General features: G+C 36.0%; 1 protein-coding gene across 1 annotated transcript in view; it reads right to left on the bottom strand.

The window, feature by feature from the left end:
* The window catches only part of HOOK1 (hook microtubule tethering protein 1), a 65,230-nt gene that overhangs the window by 16,937 nt on the left and 24,340 nt on the right, over window positions 1-23,953 (bottom strand). The window contains exons 9-18 of the mRNA XM_014844656.3: window positions 20,863-21,029; window positions 14,557-14,697; window positions 13,213-13,414; window positions 12,551-12,661; window positions 7,098-7,185; window positions 6,954-7,014; window positions 5,019-5,159; window positions 2,989-3,082; window positions 1,266-1,300; window positions 641-723 (exon numbers count right to left, since the gene is read on the bottom strand). Coding sequence (XP_014700142.1) covers window positions 641-723; window positions 1,266-1,300; window positions 2,989-3,082; window positions 5,019-5,159; window positions 6,954-7,014; window positions 7,098-7,185; window positions 12,551-12,661; window positions 13,213-13,414; window positions 14,557-14,697; window positions 20,863-21,029 — 1,123 coding nt within the window. The remainder of the gene's footprint in view (window positions 1-640; window positions 724-1,265; window positions 1,301-2,988; window positions 3,083-5,018; window positions 5,160-6,953; window positions 7,015-7,097; window positions 7,186-12,550; window positions 12,662-13,212; window positions 13,415-14,556; window positions 14,698-20,862; window positions 21,030-23,953) is intronic.

Genomic DNA, 23,953 nt, shown 5'->3' on the forward strand with positions numbered 1-23,953 from the left:
ATGAAACGTGACTAACTACTACCTATTTAAAATACTCCATCCTCAAACAAAAATTATATTTATCATATTAGTTTCTAAAGACTGATAAGAGAACTTAAAAGAGAAACCTTTTACTTCTTCTTTGTAGTGAGTTCTTATCTAAAACTTTTGAACTACCACCAATATATCCTTGATCATTTTCTATTACTTTTTCTTAAAAAAAATCTAGAATCTGCTTCTTTATCTAGCTTTTTTCTCCTGTCTATGAAGCATTTCACTGAGCAAGCACACCTTACAATGTGAGCACACCTATCCTAAGGGAAAATAAAGAATATTTCCATACGTTTTAAGTTCATTTTAATCTGATTATAAATTATTTTATTTACATTTCCACAGTATTAACTGTATTATACCTTAAAATGTTTGATACTCCTATATATCAATCAGTTAATTTTATTAGATTTACTTTGTTTTTGCTTTAAGATTAGATCACTTGTTAATTACTTAAATCACTAAAAATTATCATGGTTTTTATTTGCAAAGTATGTATCCAAATACTGTCCAAAGATTTACACACAGCTCTTGCAGCCTTCAAGAAGACTTGAACTAAGAAGGATGAGTCCTTAGGTACAGTCTGATGCAGGCTTTTACAAATACCTACCATTCTGGTTTACATCTGGCTGAAGATCTTCAATGAGCTCTTGTTTCTTCTGTAATTCTTCATGGACCTCTGTTAGTTTTTCCCTAAGTAGTGGAAAGAGCATGGAGCTTTGCAGCCAAACAGACCTAAGAATGAAACTGGCTTCTGCCACCTAACATCTGTGGACTGTGGGCAAGTCCCTTTCTGATCCTTAGCTTCCTCACTGTGAAGTGGGAAGGCGGCCTGCCAAATATTATGCGGTGGTTATGTAGACAGAAACTGCCTGCACACGGTCGATGCCAGAAATATTAAATTTTTTCCCATTGCCACCCTTGCTTCCTAAGAAAGTTAAAGAAAATATTTTAGAGGTTAAACATCCCACATTCCCACATAATCTAGTTGTGAGAGTTATCTACTTTGTAAACTCTTCAAATGACATAGTGACTGAAACACGGTGGAGTCTGGGATCACTGGCAGGCAGCTGAACCTGCCCCATGTTTTCTTTTCCCATTTTGGGGGCAGTGGTGAACATTCAATTGGCATCAGAATATTTGCTTTTATAAACAAAATCAGAAAAGGACATTGATTCTAGAAGCTTTTAAAATCCTTCCCCTCATATTTGAAATGAAATATCAGTTTTACTTACATATGAGCTTCCAACTTCTGCTTTAGTTTGCTGGACTATAAAAATTTTAAAAAGTTGCTGTAAGATAACTATCGTGACAAAGACAAATTTTCCAGACATCAAAAATCTCTTTACCTCCTTTTGAAGGTATACTATTTAAAATCATAAATGTTTCAAAAATTTGTATTTCTAATAGCATACTTGTAAAAACGTAAAAGTTTAGGTATTTTTTTACTTCAAAGGGGAAAGGAAAGGAGAACAGGAAATAAGGAAGACGATAGCAGAAAGCAAACTGCTTCACATTTTCGAATACAATGAGAATAAAATTTGAACTTGGAGAAAAATAGCAAATGCAAGATGAAAGTGATATATTGAGGAGTATCAAAGATTAAATACCTAAAGAATCATTTATCTAAAATACAAATTTTAAGATTTTTGGCCTTTAATGAAGAACAGACTTAAAGAACTAAAATAATTATCTTTATAATAAAACTTTATCATTATTAATGCAAGCACTTTAATAGTAACATCAAAATGAACCAACTGGATTTTGTTAAAAAATAAAATTTAACATATAAAATTTTCTCTTTAAAAAAACAAGAATTTAAACTGCAATAGTAGTTCTGTATCATCTACTGAATAGCTAAGAGTTTAAAATACATAATCTGAAGTATAACTTAGATACCAATATATTTTTTTACAAAGATAAAGAAATTTAAAATCTTTAAAACACTGCAATCCAAAATACACTCCCCCAAACAGATCCCATTTTAAAAGTATTCCCTAATGTGGCTTTTGAAAATATTTGTATTAGAGAGGTTACAATACCGTATATATGCACATATGAGATGCCGCCATGCATGAGACGATTTCTATTTTCCAAGCCCCCAGGGAAAAAAGAGAAAATAGAAAGTATATAAAAGGCAGAAAGGAAAAGCAATCCTTTCAACTTTCCTTTTCATCTCTCCTTATTCTCCATCGCTTTCTCCCCCATCCACACGGGTATGATAACCTAATTTTCTATCTAATCAACATCTATCTAACACCCACTAGCCCTATCTTTTTGTTGTTGTTTTAGTCAAACACATTCCTCCCTGATTATGACTTCTTTTCCCCTCTGCATATAGAGATCAAACTATAGAAACACTGCTGGGTATATTCAGATTTAGGCTGTTTGAGCTCTTAAGTCCTCTTATCTCTGCCCTCACAATATCTGCCACCAGAAACCACTGGAAATGGCAGAGCCGTGAGTCAGTATGGCAGAGGGAAGAAAGGTGGCAGGTTGTCTTCAGGACTGCATACGGCTTCTCTTCTTTGGCGGCTGCAATGCTCCACTTCACGAGTGCTCTTTGGGTAGAAATCATGTCTTATTCTCCCTTGCCTATTAGAAATTTTCCTCAGTTCTGACAGCTGATTACTCTCATGAGGGTTTTTCAAAGGCCAGCCCGGCTGGGAGCCCAGCAGGACTGTGAAGCCTCAATGGAAGCATGCTCTCCATCAGGAGCTGCCATGAACTTAGGTGTAGCTGCTGAAGCAGGACAGATAGAAATCAACTTCCAGTACACATGATCAATTGAGAGGCTCCAAGCTGGCAAAATCACTGCACCTGTTATGCAGATATATACGGTATTTAAGGAGACCCTGGGTGATCAGGGCAGCACTTTCAATAGAAGCTTAATTCGAGCATCAGGACCTATTCCAGAGAGTGCACAAGCAGAATTACTCTAATTTGTAAGCTGCTTACACTTTCTCCCTCAGGCTTGGCGCCGTGCTCCTGTAAGGACTTCTGCAGGTCCTCAATCTGCTGCTGCAGTTCTCGGACGCGCTCTTTGCTCAGCCTGTTGGGAGACGGACCACATGTGACTGTTTGTACCGAAAGTCAGAGTACTTAGGGATCTATGAAGGTGCATTCATGCAATTTAACTCATAAAGTATACATTTAATAGCAATAAAAAATGCCAAACAATTATTGGCCAAACAATAGATAGTGGAGTAGGCTACTCTCAAGGAAATATCCTAAAAAAAGAAGACTTTTTTTTATCCTGAAAGCACATATGGCCACATTTAAAACTTTAAGGTACTTATGCATCAGTGAAAAAAGCATAACATTTCTGTACTGTATTCACTGGCATAAAAATTAGAAAACTAGCCCAATTTTCCTCCAGTAGTATTTTTGTTTTTCTTTAGGAAGATTAGCCCTTAGCTAACATCTGCTGCCAATCCTCCTCTTTTTGCTGAGGAAGACTGGCCCTGAGCTAACATCCGTGCCCATCTGCCTCTACTTTATATGTGGGACGCCTACCACAGCATGGCTTGACAAGTGGTGCATAGGTCTGCACCTGGGATCCAAACCGACGAACCCCAGGCTGCCAAAGCCGACTGCGTGAACTTAACCACTGCACCACCGGGCCGGCCTCCCTCCAGTTATATTTTTAATGAATGGAACTAGGTTGCCTTTTCCTGTTTCAGATTTCACAGTTTAGTGGGAGAAGAGGAAGGTCACCATTTCCCAACCATTCCTTCATGACTTTTTACTTAAATTAGAGACTGGCACTACCAACTAGGGCAGATTTTTAACTTGGCAAAATCTCATTCTTTAAAACTCTGCTTAAGAGTTCCTTCCACTGTAAGTTACCAGCAAGAGACAGCTGGTGTCTGTCTGACGTTCTCTGTTAATAGATATGACGCAATACACCTGCCCGTTCTAACTACCTTTGGCCCCCTTGCTGAGTTATCAGAAAGTACAGTAATCATCCACTCACACGTCCATCTTCCTACAGCAACTCTCAAAAGCTGAAGCTTAGCATCTCCAGTGCTAACTGATCCTGAACTCCACAGGACAATAATATTTACTGGTCGCTTCAGAAAGCTAAAACGTTATTCTTCTTTTAATGGTATACACACAAGTTTGAGAGACAAGGTTCAAGTGTCTCTGAAATTCCTGGCGGTCTCTAAGATCAAATAAAGGTTGGTGAAAAAATTCAAACACCTTTATTGCAAGTATGTTATTTATAAGAGGCAGGTCAGCATCGTGGTTAAGAGCACAGACTGAGGAGTCAGGTTGACAGAGGGTTCAACGTAGGCTCCAGAACTTACAAGCTGGGTAACTTTAGGCAAGGTACTTACCCTCCTTGTACCTCAGCTTCCTTATCGATGAAAAAACGATAATCACAGATACTACTTCAGAGAGCTATTGTGAGGATTTATTACATTAATACCAAAATAGTGCTTAGAAAAGCACCTGGCATATAGGGAGCAATATATAAATGTTGTATTTTTTTATATTATAATTTTTGAGCACCTCACCAGTATCAGATAAGTACACCGTTTGCTTTCAACAAGTTATCTATAATCTTCATGACAACCTGCAAATAGGTATCACCTCCAATTTATAGCTGAGGACACTAAGTGTGAATTTAAGCAACTTGCACAAAGCCAAATGGTTAATAAGTTTAAGTAGAGGTGGGATTAAAATTTGACTCCACAATCTATGTCCCATCTATGCACCAGACTGCAGTAGAAAACCAGACTGTCATTTATTCATGTGTTAAATTTTCTGTCTGTTGTGAAAATATCTAAATGAAATTCAAGAATAAGCAACTTGGTTAACAAAGTCTGCTAAAAGTAACGGGTTAGTGAGAGACTAAACACAAATTTAAACTTCTTTTAAAATCCCAATTATTTTAACTACAATGGTATTTTCCCTTTCTGTGCACCAAGACTTTGTGGTTGGGTAACGAAACTGCCACGACCGTCTAGAAAGGAGCAGGCCACCTTTGCTCGGTTTCCAGTTCGTTCATGCGGCGGTGCTTCTGCTCGAGCTGCTCCTGGAGCTCCTCGATGCGTTCGTTCTCGGTGCCTTCCTGCTGTAAGCGAAGCATCTTATTCTCATGTTGCAGTCGAATAAACACCTCCCTGTGGTTGAAAAGCAAAATTTGTTTTTAAATTTTTTTAAATGTAAGAGTTTTTATATTCTTAACTTTTTAAAAGAAGAAATTATTGTCCACTCAATAGTTGTCATTTTAAAATGTTACCAAAGCTTCTGAAAGTTTTTAAGAAAAGACTATGCACATTGTAAGACTATGTCTCAAAAAACAAGTAATAAACTTTTAAAGGTACAGGTATAAGATTATATTATATATCACTAAACGTTAAATATGCAAATCCCTAAGAGATAATACGAATTGTTTTACTTTGATAATTTGGAAACTATTCGCTGAAGGTAATAAATAGCACATCTTTAGAAAACATATAACTGAAAAGCAACAGACTTCAGAAACTACAGCTTGCCCAAATGTTTTAAATACACTTTTATGATGACAGTCTCATGACTATCTCTAGATTTTTTGTTTTCGGAAAAATTTTTCAGTAAGGTTTCTATACACTTTTTTGTGTGTATGAGGAAGACTGTCCCTGAGCTAACATCGCTGCCGGCCTTCCTCTACTTTACGTGGGATGCCACCACAGTGTGGCTGACAAGCAGTGCGAGGCCCACACCCGGGATCCAGGCCCGTGAACCCCAGGCTGCTGAAGCGAAGCACGTGAACTTAACCGCGGCGCCATCGGGCCGGCCCCTATACATGTTTTTTAAAATGAAAATGATAGGAATGGTATTAAGTAAAAAAGTGATGCTTTCCTAACTGCTACCCTCAAAATCCCATTCACCAAAACCAACTAATTTCAATCTCAATTTCTGTTCTTCTGAACGCCAGCACCATAACTTTAAAAAATAGGCTCATATGGTTATTTTTAAATGATATTAATCTCACTGGATATTAATAACTAAAAACTGCAAGTTGGTTTCCAGTCCAGCATGTAAGGAGCTTTATCTTAACAACAAAACACTGAACAAACAGAAGATCAGCATTATGCAAAGTGAAAGAAGTCAGTCACAAAAGGCTGGTCACATACTGTATGATTCTCTGTACACAAAATGTCCACAACGGGCGAACTGATAGAGACAAAGAGTAGATTACTGGTTTCCTGGGGCTGGAGTCGGAGGAGAGGCAGTAATGGAGAAAGACTGCTAATTAGGTACAGGGTATCTTTTGAGGGGGATGAAAATGTTCTGAAATTAGATATTCACTACTCTGTCACTATACTAAAAATCACCAAACTGTACATTTTTAAATGGGTGAATTATATACCAATAAAGCTGTTTAAATAAAGAGTAGAGTTTGAAGTAATAAATCAATAAAGCTGTTGCCACAAAAAAAAAAAGAAAACCCTAAACATACCAGATTAGTCAAATGTCTAGAAGTAAACATAGCAGTCAAACACAAAGATAAAAGCTGGGTTAAGAGGAACCTCTAACATCTGTGTTTTATTTAACTTCTGCTTCATCTTCCTGCTATAATTGACAGCTTCCCTCCCATTTTTCTCACCATGTGGATTTGAACGCCTTGCATTAAAAGGGTTTTCAATAGAGTTTATGGACAGGAAAAGAAGTTCAACACAATAAAACTCTTATTATAAAAGCCAGAATATGTTTTCAGCTAGTTTGTAAAATTTTACTTCTGATAAATTTTAAAACTGCTGTAGTAGTGATAACAATCTGACTTAGAAAGTTCAAGCAGACGAGACAAAGTAATTTTGAGCTCTGCGACTCACAAAATGGCAAGTTTTAAAGGCTCAGAAATTTACAAAAAAAAGAGGAAATCACATTTCTAATATTAAGTATGGATTATCAATTAATAAAAATAAATTTACCTATATTCCACTGGCATAATCTCAGCAGCAAGATTCTCATAACTTTTTGTAGCAGATGCATCTAAACAACAGCAACAACAAAGAGATGAACATCTCAGTATTTCTACCATTAAAAAAGGCTTTTCTGAATCCAACTCAATTCACCTGTTTGGTTTAGGTGGTCCTGCTGGACTTGTGAACATCGGAGCTCTTCGTTCGTCTCTTTCAGAGCATCACGCTGCTCTATTAGCCTCTAAAACAGAAGTGTTTATATAAGCCAAGTATTTAATTTTGCCCATAGGTAACATACTTTATACTTATAATAATTTACCTTAACAAGACAATTTGATAATTGTTGCTTAGTAAATGAAAAATAACAATCTTTCAGTTTTACCGCTAACGGTTAATTTTCTTTTGCATAAATCACATATGTAATAGTCTTTACACAACACAAAGCTTGTGATTTCCCCATTAGATAGTTTGCCTTTGAACCAAATGAATATAATTAAGCAACAGAGTACAAACAAGCAACTGCAGAGTAATTAACAAAAAGCATGGACTTTGGAGGCAAAGACATCATGGCTTGAGTTCCAGTTTCACTACTTCCCAGCGATATTATCTAGGCCAAGTTATTTGACTCTCTGACTTTACTCTCCTTGTCATCAAGTGGGAATACTAATACATAAACCCTTGAAAAAGTGTTTTGAGTAACAAATGAGGTAAATTTTGTGAAGCAAGCAGAGTATGGTCTCGTGTGTAAGAGATGCTGGAGACTTTCCACTGAAAGAAGTGATACGTAGCATCCTGGAAGTATGAATTTGTGGAAAAACAATATTTCTGAGGCTAGCATGCTAGGACTTCATCATTAGCTATTTTCTTTTAGAGCCTACAGCCAATGACAAATTCTATGCTCTGTACAAAAGGCTCACATTTAAATCATTTTCCCAGAACCTGAAAAGTGCTTTTGAATATAAAATCACATTTTAAATATTGTTATATTCCAAATTAGTAAACAAAACACTATTTAGACTATTATGTGGTTCAAATCAACCCAACAGTAAACTGGCAATTGTTTCCAAGGGTCCTTAGGCTCCAGTCCACAGATGCCCTAGGGATCTCTGAACACTATAAATTATAACCACATGTAGGCATGAGGACCTCTATAAATACCTACCTTCATAAATGCAATGCAAACATTAGAAAATTGCTAAAAACCAACTTTTCCAGAACTGTGAAAATTAACTAAAGGCCTGTAATGATCTGAGGAGCATTTGTTAAAGAAAATCTGCTAAATCTCAGAACAGTGAGCTTTTTGTACTTTCGACTTGTCTTACTACTACCAGTCCTCTCCCCGGCTCTGGAGCATCTTGAAAATCAGCAGAGTTTTGAACAGCAGCAGCATGGCGGCCACCTGAAGGGGCGAATTGGGTGTGGAACTCCTCCCTAAAAGCCCTGTCCTTGGAGAAATGTCATTATTCGACCTGTCTTGCAGAACCCCAGACAAGTCCCATACATAGGTTTTCCATTATTTGAGCTGACTTGGTGCTTGCTGTGCAGGAAAATCCCTATTCTCAAAAGCAGTCATCAGCAATTGTTATCACTACAGCTGCTGGAGGCTGTGATGCCAGTCGGGGCAAACAGGAACCTGGCCAAAAACTTACAAGGAAGATCTGAGAAACAAGATATCTGTAGCGGGCTTTGAAAAGCTCTGACATATGCCTGGAGATCCAGGAAGCCAGCCACGTGCAGGGCTCCGTGTTCGCCAGAAAAGACCTGAGAGGGCCGCACGTCTCAGCTCTAGTGAACTCGAGGCCCTGTGCAAGCAGGAAATAAAGGCAAAGGCAGAGGTTTAAACTGCCTTTTCGAAAACACACACTGAGTCCTGTGGCAAAGACGGGGAGAGTTACTGGCTTAAGGCATCAGTGGAAATATCTGACTAATCATTAACTGACCTCAGTGGTAACTTAGCAGAGAATTCAGTGACTATACATTACAAAGAATGCAGACATTACAGAATTAGTCCAAAAAAGTCACTCAAAAAAATCAGAAACAATGACAAACCCTAAGGTTGAGGGAAATCTAATTACCAGAGTTGAAACATTATATTATTTTAAATATCATATTTTCAATAAAAATACAAAACACACAAAGAAACCAGGTAGTCCATACACAGGGAACAAAAAAAAAACAATCAAGAGAAACACTTAATGAGGTGACCTAGTGGGTAGACATACTAGACAAAGGCTTAAAGTAGCTAAAACCTAAAAAAGCAGGAAAATCTCCCAATTCACTCTATGTGATGTCATCTTGATACCAAAACCAGACATGGCATCAAAAGAAAACTATAAACCAATATCCTTATAATATACATGGAAAAATACTCAAGAAAATATTCACAACTGAAGCTAGTAACATATAGAAAGGATTATACACAATGACTAAGTGAAATTTACCTCCAGAATGCAACGTGCTTTAGTATCGAAAAATCAATGTAATACACCACATTAATATGATAAAAGACGAACACCATGTCACCTCATTGACCCAGAAAAAGCTTACGACAAAATCCAACACCTTTTCATAAGAGTATGCAAGAAACTAGGAATAAAAGGAAACTTCTTCAGCCTGATAGAGCGCATCTACAAACAAAACCCACAGCTAATAACACACATAATAGTGAAAGAATGTGTGCTTTCTCCCGAACATCAGAACCGAGAGAAGTATGTCCTCTTGTGTCATTCTATTCAACACAGTGCTGGAGGTTCTAGCTAGGACAATTTGACAAGAAAAAGAAAAGGCATTCAGATTGCAAAGGAAGAAGTAAAACTACTTCTATTTGCAGATATCCTGATCTCACATACAGAAAATCCTGAAGAGTCCACTAAGTGGATTCTTAGGAGAAATATTAAGTGAATTCAGCAAAATTGCAAGAAACAAGATCAATGTACAAAAATCAATTGAAATTCTATACATTAGCAGTGAAAAATCCAAAAATAAAATGGAGAAAATAATTTTATTTATAACAACAACAACAAAATAAAACAAGAATAAACTTTTAAAAGGTGCAATTCTTGTACAATGAAAACCACAAAACGCTGTGTAAAGAAGCTAAAGACCCAAATAAATGGAATGCCATGCCACATTCATGGATCAGAAATTTAATATTATTAAAAGTGGCAATGTTTCCAAAGTGATCTATATATTCAGACAATCCCTATCAATATCTTGAGCTGGCTATTTTGCAGTAATTGACAATGTGATCCTGAGATTCAGATGGAAATGATAGTGCCCAGAATAACGAAAATAACCTTTAAAAAAAGAACAAAGATGGAGAACGTATACTTCCCAATTTCAAAACTGACTGCAAAGCTACAGTAATGACAGTGCGGTACTAGCATAAAGCTAGACATACGGATCAAAGACAAAGAATTGAAAGTCCAGAAATAAACTCCTACATTTAAGGTCACATGATAATGTTTTTACCTTTTTAAAAAAATTAATAGGTCTTTTTGGCCATTTTAGGTTTGCAAAAAAATTGAGCATAAAGTGCACAGTTCCCATATACTCCCTCGTGCTCCTCCCACCTCCAGTTTTCCCTATTATTAACACCTTGCATTAGTGTGGTTACTTGCAAAAATTGATAAGCCCATACTGACACATGATTATTAACTAAAGGACATAGTTTACATTAGAGTTTACTGTTTGTAATTTACTTTTATGAGTTTTGACAAGTGTATAATCTATTCATCATTACAGTATCATGGTCAGTTGATTTTTAGAAGGGTATGAAGACAATTCAATGGGAGAAAGAACAGTCTTGTCAACAAATGGTGCTGGGACACCTGAACATCCACACACAAAAGAATGAAGTTAGACTCCTAGCTCACACCATATACAAAAATTAATTCAAAATTGATCACAGACTAAGTCTAAGAGCTAAAACTATAAAACCCCTAAAAGAAAGAAATCATACAACTTTATAACCTTAGGTTACTGAATGGTTTCACAGAAACATCACCAAAAAAGCAGAAACAACAAAAGAAAAACTAGATAACTCTGACTTCATCAAATGAAAAACTACTCTGCTGCAAACAATATCATCAAGAAAGTGAGAAGAAATCTCGAAGAATGGGAGAAAATATCTAAAAATTATCTATCTGACAAGGGGCTTGTAACCAGAATATATAAAGAACATTTACAACTCAATAATAAAAAAGCAAATAACCTAAATAAAACACAGGCAAAGGATTTGAGGAGACATTTCTCCAAGGAAGATACACAAATGGGCATAAGCACATGAAAAGATGCTCACATCATTAGTCATTAGGGAAATACAAATCAGAACCACAGTGATATACCACTTCATGCCAACTACGATAGCTAAAATTAAGAAGTAATAAGTGTTGGAGGGGCCACCCCATGGCTGAGTGGTTAAGTTCACGTGCTCCGCTTTGGTGGCCCAGGGTTTCACTGGTTCGGATCCTTGGCACAGACACGGCACCACTCATCAGGCCATGCTGAGGCAGCGTCCCACATGACACAACCAGAGGGACCTACAACTAGAATGTACAACTATGTACTGGGGGGATTTGGGGAGAAGAGGAAAAACAAAAGAGGAAGATTGGCAACAGATGTCAGCTCAGGGCCAATCTTTAAAAAAAAGAAAAAAAGTATAAAGGAATAGGTGAAATTAATTTAAAAAAAAAAGTGTTGGAAAGGATGCAGAAACTGGAACCATTATAAATTGCTGGTGAGGATTAAAAAAATGGTTCATCCACTAGAAAACAGGCTGGTGGTTCTTTAAAAGGTTACATAGTTACCACATGACTCAGCGATACCATTCCTAGGTATACACTCAAGAAATGGAAGCACATATCCACACAAAAACTTGTACATAAATGTTCACAGACACACTATTTAATATGCAAAAAGTGGAAACAGCCCAAATGTCCACAAACTGATGAACAAATGAATAAAATGTTGTAGACCCACACAACGGAGTGTTATTCAGCAATAAAAAGGAAGTGCTGATACATGCTACAACATGGATGAACCCTGAAAGTAGTATACTAAACGAAGAAAGACAGTCACAAAATCCACAAAGGGATGAGTATAGATTCTGGGTAGACTAGGCAAACCTATAGAGAAAGCAAGGAGAGTAACGGGTGTGAAGGCTGGGGGAGGGGGTGACTAGAACGCACACTAACTGCTAATGGACATGGGTCTCCTTTGGGGGGGTGACGAGTGTTCTAAAATCTGACTGTGGTGACGGTCACACAACTCTGTGAACATACTAAAAAATACGGTATACAAATTAAAATTACGGTATGTATGTTAAAAAACCGCATATATGGTCCTTGCTCTCAAGGAGTTGACAACTAGAGTCGGAGAGCATGCACTGAGACGTGAGACCTTGGCTCCAGGACTCCACGTTCCTTTGCGAAGGGAACTAACAAAACTGCATGAAGGATTTTCATGAGACTCCCTGTTACACCATCAAGTTCAATTTGGAGAAAGAAAAAGAACTGGCTGACATCAGTTTTATTCTTAGAACAACAAAGACAGGATTAAAAAGTAAAAGAAGACAGACAGATACTCATAAGTATATTTAAAATTACCTCTTTTTCCTTAAGCAAAGCTTCGTGTTTTTCTTCAAGCCGCTTCATTTCAAATGCCAGCGTGTCTGCCCTTTTGGATTCAGAGGAAAGTTTACTGTGAAGATCTTGAACCTTTTGTCACAAACAAAAGTAAAAAAAAAGAGTATATAATATTGGCAGTTTTTCAGAGTTCAAAAAATGAGAAACTGGAAATAAAATTTATAGTAGGATTATATTTTAATTCTAAATATTTGTAGAAACAGCATATAGATAAAAAGAATTAACATAAATTTAAAATACCCAAATTATAATTTAGCCAAAAAAAAATCAGCCTTCTACTCTAACATTTATCTAGGTTGTTTGATAAACAGCAAAACAGAATATTTTAGGTTATAGCTCCTTTCTTGAGCCATTTATCACTAGATATCAGAAATGCTAATAACAATGAAATGTCCAAAAAAACACAAGCTCAGAAGCCAATAAAAATGTAAAAGACCTAGATAACTCACACTGAATGATCAATCCTTGAACTAAACTTCCAGATAGAAGAAACTTATCACAAGTTCACAGCTGACCACAGTCAATGTTTTTTCACTTATACATCATTCTTAAAGTATCAAATGGAAGATCAAAGTTGAGCTCTTTGGATTTCACTGGTTAAAAACTTCAGATTACGTCCTTACCTGTCTCTTGTATGTCTCTAACTGTGTGCGGGCTGCATTTGCCTTCTTCAACTCTTCTTCTAAGCTGACGGTATTATGCATATACATCATGTTTGTTTCCTGTAAAGTTTTCACCTGCTTTCGAAGGTCATTCAGATCTTGTAGCTTCTGACGATAAACCTCTACTGTTGACTCCAGCTTACTTGCTTTATCAGAGGTAGCTCTATGATAATAAAGGCTAAATATTACTGCGGAAAAACTGGTAAAAGCACATAATTTTATCCTGGCAGTAAAATGAGTCTTTCAAGTAAACTATCAATTGGTTAATAAACTATCAATTAGCTAAATAAAAATGAGAGAGAAAAAAGAAATCATAAACTTTGTGAGAATTTTGGAAACAGACTCAGGCCTAAAACTGTCTAAGATTCAACCTTTTTGCTATAAAGCCATCAAAATAAAAATGCTTCAAATTTGGCATACTAAATTATCAAACTGTTTTATGCATCAGCAAAATGTAAGAAAAAGAATGGTTTTATAAATACAACTGGACAATTCTGAGCTACGCTGCACCTTGAGGGCCAATCGTGCTTTGTGCATAACACTCAGGGCAGTTTTGTTCTAAGTATCTGAAATACTTAGGAAGTTGACAACTTACAATTCGCCTGGCAAAACACTTCCCTTTAGAGCTGTGCCTACCTGACCAACCAGGCCAGAGAAAAAATAATAACAAACCAGATCACTTCAATATCACATGCAGGTTCACATTAGTGGTTATAAAGATTTTTATTTCAGATGGACATTAAAAACTGTGAGACAAAATAGCTAATCAAGAAAATTTAACCAAAAATATAAAAAACATGTAGACAATCTGTTGGCTTGAGTAACATTTCATTGGCAAAAGGTAAATATAAATTTTATATTGTCAAAGACAATCAGAGAACCCTGGGATAATCCTGAAATAAATGCTAAGATTCTCATCTATATTTACCTATATTTTATAAAATGCCAAAATATGGATTGTGAGAATACATTTCCTTATATAAAAATTTCACACGATATACTTAATGAGTACAAGAGGTCAAGCTAAATGTATCTAAAAGAAACTCAGCTTACAAAATTTTAAGAAAAGGTATCATTTGGAGTTTATAGGTTCTAATATGAAATGTCATAACAAGAATCAAATACTATCCTTAAACTGCAATTACTCTTAACAAGCACAAAAGAAGTACAGACTAGGGGCCTGATAAAGACAGATCAATATTCGAAACATACAGATAACTCTAAGAATCCCTGATGAAAATATGCAATAGTGAAAGACTAAGTAATAACTTAGAAGTGATAGAATTATATTTAGCCAGGCCATACCGAAGAACGTCTATTTCATCTTTCAGGGCTCTTGTTTCCTCAGCAAGACTAGTCAATTCATCATTCCTATGCTGAAATTCAATTAGTTGCTTTTCAAGTTCTTCACAGTGAACACGGTAATCATCTTTTGCAGCTTCAAGCCTTGCACAAGGAAAATGAGTATTTATAATGTAATTTCCATCATTTTTTTCTTACTGAGACAGGAACTTAGCAAGACTTACTTCTAAGTTTGCTTGTTTGCTTTTTATTCCATATTCAAAAGAAGACAGAGTAAAGGAATAAGATACCTTCCGGCTGTCGGTTTTGAAACAGACTTTAGAAGTAAGCAATGTTCTGAATTTTCATGTTCACTTCTGAACACTGTGCTTGATTATCTCTAGTTCAAACAAGAATTTTAATTTCAAGAGATGAAGAGTAAATGTATAAATAGATCTTAAAATTATTCAACAATATACATAGCATGTAAAGTGGTAAAACAGTAACCCTACACAGACTATGATAAATTAAGGATGAATACTTCAAACTGCACAGCAACAAAAAATTAAAATGACAAGAGAGTGATTAAAATGAAATATTAAATTATTTTATCAACCCAAAAAAATGAAAGAGGGGAAGAAAAAGGAACAAAAGTATAGACACGACAAATGAAAAACAGCAAACTGATAGACCTAAACACAATCATCTCAAAAATTACATAAAAGGCAAACGGACACACCAATCAAAAAGGCAGAAACTATCAGATTGGATAAAAAAGTATATGCCAATTAGAAAAGACATTTTAAATATAATGTCACATATGTTAAAAGTAAAAAGATGAAAAAATAATACCATGCAAACAGTAAGAAGCTGGTTGCTTATATTAATGTTAAAAAACACATAAACTTTAAGTCACAAAGTATTACCAAAGATAGAGAAATATTTCATAATTATAAAAATCAGTTCATCAGAAAGACATATCATAAATGTGTATATACCTAAAAACAGAGTTTTAAAATACATGAAGCAAAAACTGACAGAATCAAAGGTAGAAATCCACAAACCCACTGGTGAAATTTTTAACACCCGTCTCCCTATAAATGATAGAACTAAACAAAAATAGTAAAAATATAGAAGAGATCTGAGTAACACTGTTAACCAATTTGATATAATTGACATTTATAGAACGTCAGTCAAAAATCACAGAACACACATTCTTTGCAAGTACACATGGAACACTCACCACAATAAAATATATGATGAACAATAAAATTGGTATTAATAAATATTAAAAGACTGAAATCTCATGGACTACCTTCCTAGCCACAAGGAAATTAAATTAGAAATTGGTCACAAAAAAAAGTCTACAAATGCCTTAAATATTTGGAATTTAAACAACACATTTCTAAATAGCCCATGAGTCAAGTAAGAAATCACAAGGGAAATTAGAAAATATTTCAAAGTGAATAATCACAGAAAGACAACCAACAAAATTTTGGAACCACAGCTAAACCAGTGCTTAGAGGGAAATTTACACTTTTAAAGATTTATATTAGAAATGAAGGCAGGCTTAAAATCAGTCATCTAAGTTTCAACCTTGATAGAGTAGGTAAAGAAGAGCAAATTAAATCCAAAGTAAGTAAAAGGAAAGAAAGAAAGAACAGAGACCTAAAACTAACAATACAGAAAGCTAATAGAGGGTGTTTGAAAAGATTAATAAAATTGATGAACCCCTAGCAAGAGTGATTAACAAAATGAGAGAAAATACAAATTACTAATATCAGGAATGAAAAAGGAAATATCAATACAGCTCCTACAGTCACTAAAGGGATAATAAAAAGAATATTATGAACAACTTTATGCCAATAAATTCAACAACTTAAATGAAAGAAACATATACCTTGAAAAAAACAACTTATCAAACTGACACAAGATGAAATAGAAAATCTGAAAAGCCCATGACCATTAAAGAAATCACATTTGTCATTAAAAGCCCTTTCACAAAGAAAACCACAGGTCCAGAGTGTTTTGATAAATTCTATCAAACATTTAAGGAAGAAATAATATCATTCTTACATAAACTCTTTCAGAAAACAGAAGAGGAGAGAATACTTCCCAATTATTCTATGAGACTAGCAGAACTCTGATAAAACCTGAAAGACATTGCAAGAGAAAAAAGTTACAGACCAATACCTATTATGCAGACAGTCACAAAATTCTTTCAACACAGCAAAACTAATCCAGTCATATGTATACAGGATAATAAAGTATAACTAAAGCAGACTGTCGTTGGAATAGAAGATTTTTTAACACACAAAAATTAATAGATCACATTAAAAGAATGAAAAAGAAAAACTACACTCTTTTTAAGATGCAGAAAAATCATTTGACAAAAATCAACACCAATTAATAATAAAAACTCTGAGCAAGCCAGAAATAAAAAGGAACACCTTAATCTGATAAAAAGCACATTAGAAAACGCTACAGCTGGCTTCATCCTCGATGGCACTTCACTGGACACTTTCCCCTCGAGGACCCGAAACAAAGCCAGAGGCCTGCTCCTGCTCAAGCAGAAGTAAACGCAAGAAGGAAATAACAGAGAAGACACAAAGCTCTGTCACCAGACTCCATGACTGCAGATTCCTTAGGATTTTCTAAGCAAACAGACTACTACAATCAATCAGTGAATTAAGAAACTTCGCAAGACACAAAAGTTTCAAAATACATGATACAAGATAAAAGTTTCAATATACAAAAATCAATTGTAATCTGCACATTAGCAGCAATTTTTTAGAATAATTTTTTAATTGCATTTGTAACAGCATCAAAAATATAAAATACTCGGGAATAAGGTTAACAAAAGACACAAGATTTCTATGTTGGAAACAAGACAACATTGCTGAGAGAAATTAAGATTTAAATAAATGAAGATACCATATTTGTAGACAGAAATTCTTAATATACTTAAGATTATATACAAATATATATAATCCAAATCATAATCACAAAAGTTGCTTTCTTCCTTACAAAACTGACTAGCTGATGCTTAATTTTACGTAAAAATGCAAAAGACTTAAAATAGCCAAAACAAAATTTGAAAAGGAAGAACAAAGTTGGAATACTCACAGTACCTGATTTTAAATGACTTACTCTGGAGCTGTGGTAATCAAGGCCGTGTCATATAGGCATAAAGACAGACAGACTGACCGAGGGAAAAGAACTGAGAGTCCAGAGAGTGACCCACACTTTAGGTTGTATCATTTTTCACAAAGGTGCCAAAGGAATTTGATGGAGCAAGATAAAGATCTTTTCAATCACTGATATTAGAACAACTAGATACTGATGTGGAAAATAAAAATAAGGCTTGACTCCCACATCTCACACTATCTTCAAAAAATCAATCAAAGACGGACCATAGACCTAAGTGTAAAAGATATAACTATGAAAGTTCTAGAAGAAAATAGTAGAGTGTATCTTCATGACACAGAAGTAGACAAAGATTTCTTGGACAGTACACAAAAAGCACTAATCTTAAAATACTGATAAATCAGACTTCACCTAAGTTAAGAACATTTATTCTTTGAAAGACGCCATTTATAAAATAAAAAGGCAAGCCAAATAGGCTAAATGCGAAGAGACAATTCAGAAAGTAAGATATATTGCCAAGAAGCAGATGAAAAGGGGCTTTGCCACATCATTAGTTGTCAGGAAAACGCAACTTAAAGCCACAATTAGGGGCCGGCCCCGTGGCCAAGTGGTTAAGTTTGCACGTTTGGCTTCGGCAGCCCAGGGTTTCACTGGTTCAGATCCTGGGTGTGGACAGGGCACTGCTCATCAGGCCACGGTGAGGCAGTGTCCCACATGCCACAACTAGGAGGACCCACAACTAATAATATTACAACTATGTACTGGGGGGGTTCGGGAGAAAAAGCAGAAAGAGAAGAAAAAAAGAAGATTGGCAATAGTTGTTAGCTCAGGTGCCAATCTTTAAAAACACAACCCACAATGAGATACTTGTACACGTTCCCTGGAAAAGCTAAAATTAAGAAGACTGATGCGACCAAACTGTCTGACACAGGCAGAGCAACTAGAGCAACTTGCTCCAGCAGCACACGCCAGTGGGAACACAAAAAGGTAGGGCCACTCAGGAAAATAGCTTGCTGTATCTTTTCAAATCAAATCTAGACCTACAGTATAACTCCGCAATACTACTCTATGTATTTGCCAATGGGAAATGAAAAAATATGTTCACAAAAAATCTTATATTCCAGTGTTCATACCAGCTTTATGTATAAACATAGCCAAAATCTGGAAACCCAAATGTCCGTCTAAAGGAAAATGGATAAACAAAATGTGGTATAATGTGGAATAATTCCATACAATGGAATATTATTCAGTAATAAAAAGGAATGAATTACTAACATATTCAACAACATGGCTAAGTCTCACAAAAATGCGAGCAAACGAGGCCAATCACCAAAGAGTTCGTTCTGCCTGGTCCAACCCACGTGAAGCTCTAGATCAGAGAAAACAAATCTATGGTCAAAAGAATCAGAAGAGCAACGAGCCTCTGGGAGGCGTGGTTGACGGGGAAGGGGCATAAGGGAACTTCATGCAGTGACAGAAATGACCTATCAAATGACAAAAGTGTGAGTGACACAAATGCATGCATTTGTTAAAACACACCAAACTGTCCTCAGTAATTCATTTCACAACACGTAAATGTTACCTTGTGAAAAAAAGAACTGTAAACATACTGAAGTCTAGTATTAGCTGCTGTTTACAGATGCATGGATAAGCAATTCTTAAATTACTTTCTGTGTGTTTTGGGATTGAGTAACTGAGAAAACATACTGAGGAAAATGGAAACCAGTTCTCTTACTAATGGAGAAGGGAGTTAGAATATAGAAATGGAGAAGATCAGAATGAACCCTGAAGTCACTGGACTAAAATGAAAGATGTCAATATGAACTCACTGTTCATAAATGCAGACATAAAAATAAATGCAGATGTGTATAGACAAGTGTGTGATCATGGGTATGTATGAACTTGTGCAAGTGCATTTCCTATCTCTGTGCACCAACGTGGCCTAGAAGCAATGATAGAAAAATTCATCTGGAGCATGGATCTCTAAGTAACATTCTTCACTAAAAGGAATCAGAACTCTTTGGAGAAATGGCTGATTCCAGAAGTGGGAAAGGAAAAGGACAAAATGAGTCTGGAACATTTTCTTGTGCCAGAAAGTAAGAAAATGCTCAAAGAAGGATAGCAACATGTTGAAAGGACACAAGAGGCCATCTGAAAGGCTTCCTGATGGTCAAATCTGGGATAATTTCAGCATCAAAATAAATGATTATAGTAACAGATTTAGAGTCTATTGAATAAGAATCCATCTGAAATGCAATATATAATCCTGGATTACATTCTGAACCAGGAAAAAAAAATAGCCATAAAGGACAGTGAGACAACTGATGGAATTTGAATGTGATCTCTGGATTAGACAATAAAATTGTATCAAGGACAAATTCTCTAACTTTGGTCATTATGCTGTGCTCTGTAAGAGAATGCCCTTTCTCTCAGGAAATACATATGGAAGTATACAGGGATGAAGAGGCATGTCTGCAACTTACTATCAAATGGTTCAGAAAAAAACTTGTATACCTATGTATATAAATAGAGACATGCTAAAGCAAATGGAGAAAACTGTAAAACAACTGCTGAATATGAGTGAAAGGTATAAAGGAGTTCCTCGTACTTCTCTTGCCAACTTTTTTTTCATAAATTTGAAATTATATCAAAAAAAGGAACAACAACAAAAATACATACATTACAATCAGAGCACCTGCTCTCAAGGCCTCAATAGTGCAAGGCTCAGTAGCAGGCACACAAAACACAATGAATGTTTAGGAAAGGTAAGATGCACACTTTTTTTTTAAAGAAGAAATAACAAAAGTTAAAAGTATCTCTTTAGCTTAAGATTTACAATTTTTCCATTTATTATCAGGTTCCCTCTCCTCTGTAAGAGGAAACCCCTCATTCTCTCCAGGTTTTAGCAATCACTCTAAACTCCTGGTAGACATGCCTCTGGCCTTCATTTGGCCCTTAGCACATGCTATTTTGAACTGTTCTGTTTTTGTGTATGTATCCCACTTGCCTAACTGGAGTGTGAGCCCTGTGAGGGCAGGAGACACTTATACCAACTGACATTTTCAGTAGTTTAATCAGTGTCCTACACAAGTTTTATAATGCTTAGTGATTGTTGATATTATAATTTTTTAGCTACCAGTTTAATAGACAACTCGACAGAATGATTTCTACTAAAAATATTACCTGAAGTTTTCTTCCTGTAATTGTTCTAGTTGTAACTGTGCATGAAAATACTTTTTTGCAACCATTGTATTTGGATCATCAAAAGATCCATCCAGCTGGTCAAGTTTTTCATTCATCATCTCATTCTCAGAAACTAGTGAATTTTTTTCATCTTGAAGTGCAGTCACCTAAAAACAAACAAACAAACATAAGCTTCAATAGTGAAAATAGAGTCCAAAGTTCTGGATTTTCATTCTGACTAAGCCTAACAGCTTGGTCAATCAGATTAGGGAATTTCTAAGGATGCTTTCAACTCTGGAATTCTGGTTCTAGGAGGTTTGGGTCAAACACAAGAAATAAAATTAATTTGACTCATACAGAGAAAACAGTTAACACATATAAGGAGAATATCTTCAACTGTCATGCTTTGGTTCTAGGAAGAAAACGTTTCTAAGTCTCTAAAATTGGATGCACCAATCAACCTCAAAAAATTAATTTGTTCCTCTTTAAGGTATGAATTTATCTTTAGGATGCTGTTACCTAGTAAACCAAAACACAAACATATATGCACAAAGTTATCATTTTAGGTTGATAGTGGAAAATTATCAGTTACACATCACATCTTCCGGGGGCAGGCATGTTCTTTGACTAATGAATCAAGAACAAAAAGCTGAACTGAATCCATTTGCACACTGAGAACATGTGCTTATGATTTAAAATGGATAAAAATACGTAACTTTAGAATTCCATCAATATCAGTACCTGATACACTTTTTATTTTACTTAAATGTTTATGTAACAAGCATGATTTGCTTCCTTGGTTCTACTTTGTTCCACTTAAACACATCTTTAAAAATTTATAGCTGAGGCTGTGACCTTGTATAAGACCAGAAGTTTACATGTGATTTTATTAAGATTAGTTTGAAAAAAAGCTGACCTATCACGACTTCCAACATATTACTGCACAAGTTTGCTATTTTTATTTTCAATAGGTGTGATTAATTCAGTCCAATTGTGGGAAGGAGACTACATATTGACATACTGAGCTAATAATAGGAAATTAAAATTGCCTGATTGCCTTCAGTACAGTACAGGCAAGTTACAGACATTGTCCTCCAAACGAGAAACACAAACAAAGACTGGGAAACTTCTTCAGGCAGAGGATAGGAGGAAACAATTTCTCTTTCTAAATTCAATGCCTTGTCATATAAGCAGTTTAGTGACTACTACTGTGTCGTACAATCCTAAGTGACTAAGATACAAAAAAGAATGAGAGTCTGTGCCCTTGAGATCCTTACAGTAAAAAAGTAAACAATGATAGGAGAGAAAATGTTGAAGGTACTTTGAAGGAAGCAGACTACAGGATCGAGGTGGGGCACAGAGAAAGGAGTATCTCATTCTAGATTGAAGGGCGGAGCTGTCATAAAAAGACTGGCAGCGGAGAAACAATACCCTTTCTGTTCAAAACTGGGTAGGAATCCTCTAAAGAAAGCAGAAGAGCAAAGGCAAATTTAGTTTTCAACACCTGGTGAGTCCTCGTTCTTATCCATGTTTCACATTGTGGTTCCAGAGCCACAGACATGGGGGAGGGGCATTAAACATGCACATTCCTTGGACTCGCCCCAGATCTATGACCTAGAATGTCCAAGGGTGGTTCTAAATGCCTCCTTTAACAAGCTCCCACAGTGATATGTTCTTTAGGGTCACTCTGTGCCTGCCTCTGTCCCTCTCTTTCTATTTCTGTTTTACTCTCTCTTCTCTGTCTCTCTCTGAGCTATTTAAAAGAAAAAGTTCAAAAAGCTAAAAAACCTAATAAAAGCTCAAAAACAAGACTCATTTTCTCACATCACCCAGATTTAACTTCAGAATTTTTATCATATTTATTTTTATATTATTTATTTTAAATAAAAAAAATAAAATCTAAACTTCTATAGCTGGAGTCCTCTTTATCACATTGTGTTCAGTCCCACATGATTCTTGGGCATATTAAGGTTTGAAAATCACAGCTTCAGAATATGAACGTATCCGTACAATGCTGGGCAGGAGTATGTTTTCTCTAACATAATAAGCAAGAACAGGCCACTGCACCACGGGAAGTGACGGGGCGCCACCTGCTGCCAGGTGTCAGGAGCAATGGCCGAGAGGGGCAGCAGACAGCCCTTGGTTAGCAGCCCGTAACTTCCCCGAGGGCCCCAACACCCTTGCCTGGAACAGAACTAGCAGACCACATCAGAGTTTCTCAAACTTCACATGAAAATCTCCTGAGGAGTTTTTTATCTTTCTTTTTGTAAAGTGCATATAATCAGGCCGTCCTCCTGACTTGCTGAATCGGCAATTCACTTGTTCCAGTATTCATAACCATACTTTGCAAAGAACTAACACAGTTTTGTATTTAAATGAATTCAGGCTTCACCACCAGATCTTTCACCACAGAATCTCCATTCTTGCATTTTGTACTTTGATTAAAACATGTTTGCTAGCTGGACTGTGTCAACAAGTTGTTTCTCTCAAGAACTCAAGTGTTTGCATGGAGCTCTTCCTCTGGCTTCACTGCTGTCCCCTCCCGCAGCACAGTGTGGACCTTGCTCCTCTGTATTCTGGCATTGAACTTGTTGGGGAGCCTGATTTTCTTGTCCTTGTGTGTGATTTACCTTTTCTACCTGAATGACTGAGTTGTTGTTTTTTCTTTAATTTTCAAGTTCAACAGCTTAACTAGAATAAGGCGTGTTGTTAAACATTATTCACTGATCTGGGTCTATATCTGCAATCTCCTTTGAACCTGCACTGTATTTCCTACAACCTCGTCTATTTTACTAATGTGTTCTTATGACATTGTTACATCACATGAAGCAAAAGTTATTTTCTAAGTTTGGCTATTGTCTTTTACATGCTCTTCTCTATTTCTGTTTTTAATCTGTAATGTTCCCACAGATGTCATGCTTTTCACCTACTTCATGCTTTGTTGGCAGTCAAGATACCTATTTGTTCCGAGGTAGTGTTGATGACTTCTTGGCGACCCTCTCCACTATACCCAGGACCTGTATATTTTCCCCTCTAAGCTATGGTTGGGACTGTTTTCTCTCCACGCTGCTCTATGTAGCCTTGCGAATGG

The sequence above is a fragment of the Equus asinus genome, chromosome 5 (assembly GCF_041296235.1).
Source record: "Equus asinus isolate D_3611 breed Donkey chromosome 5, EquAss-T2T_v2, whole genome shotgun sequence".
Taxonomy (NCBI): Eukaryota; Metazoa; Chordata; class Mammalia; order Perissodactyla; family Equidae; genus Equus; species Equus asinus.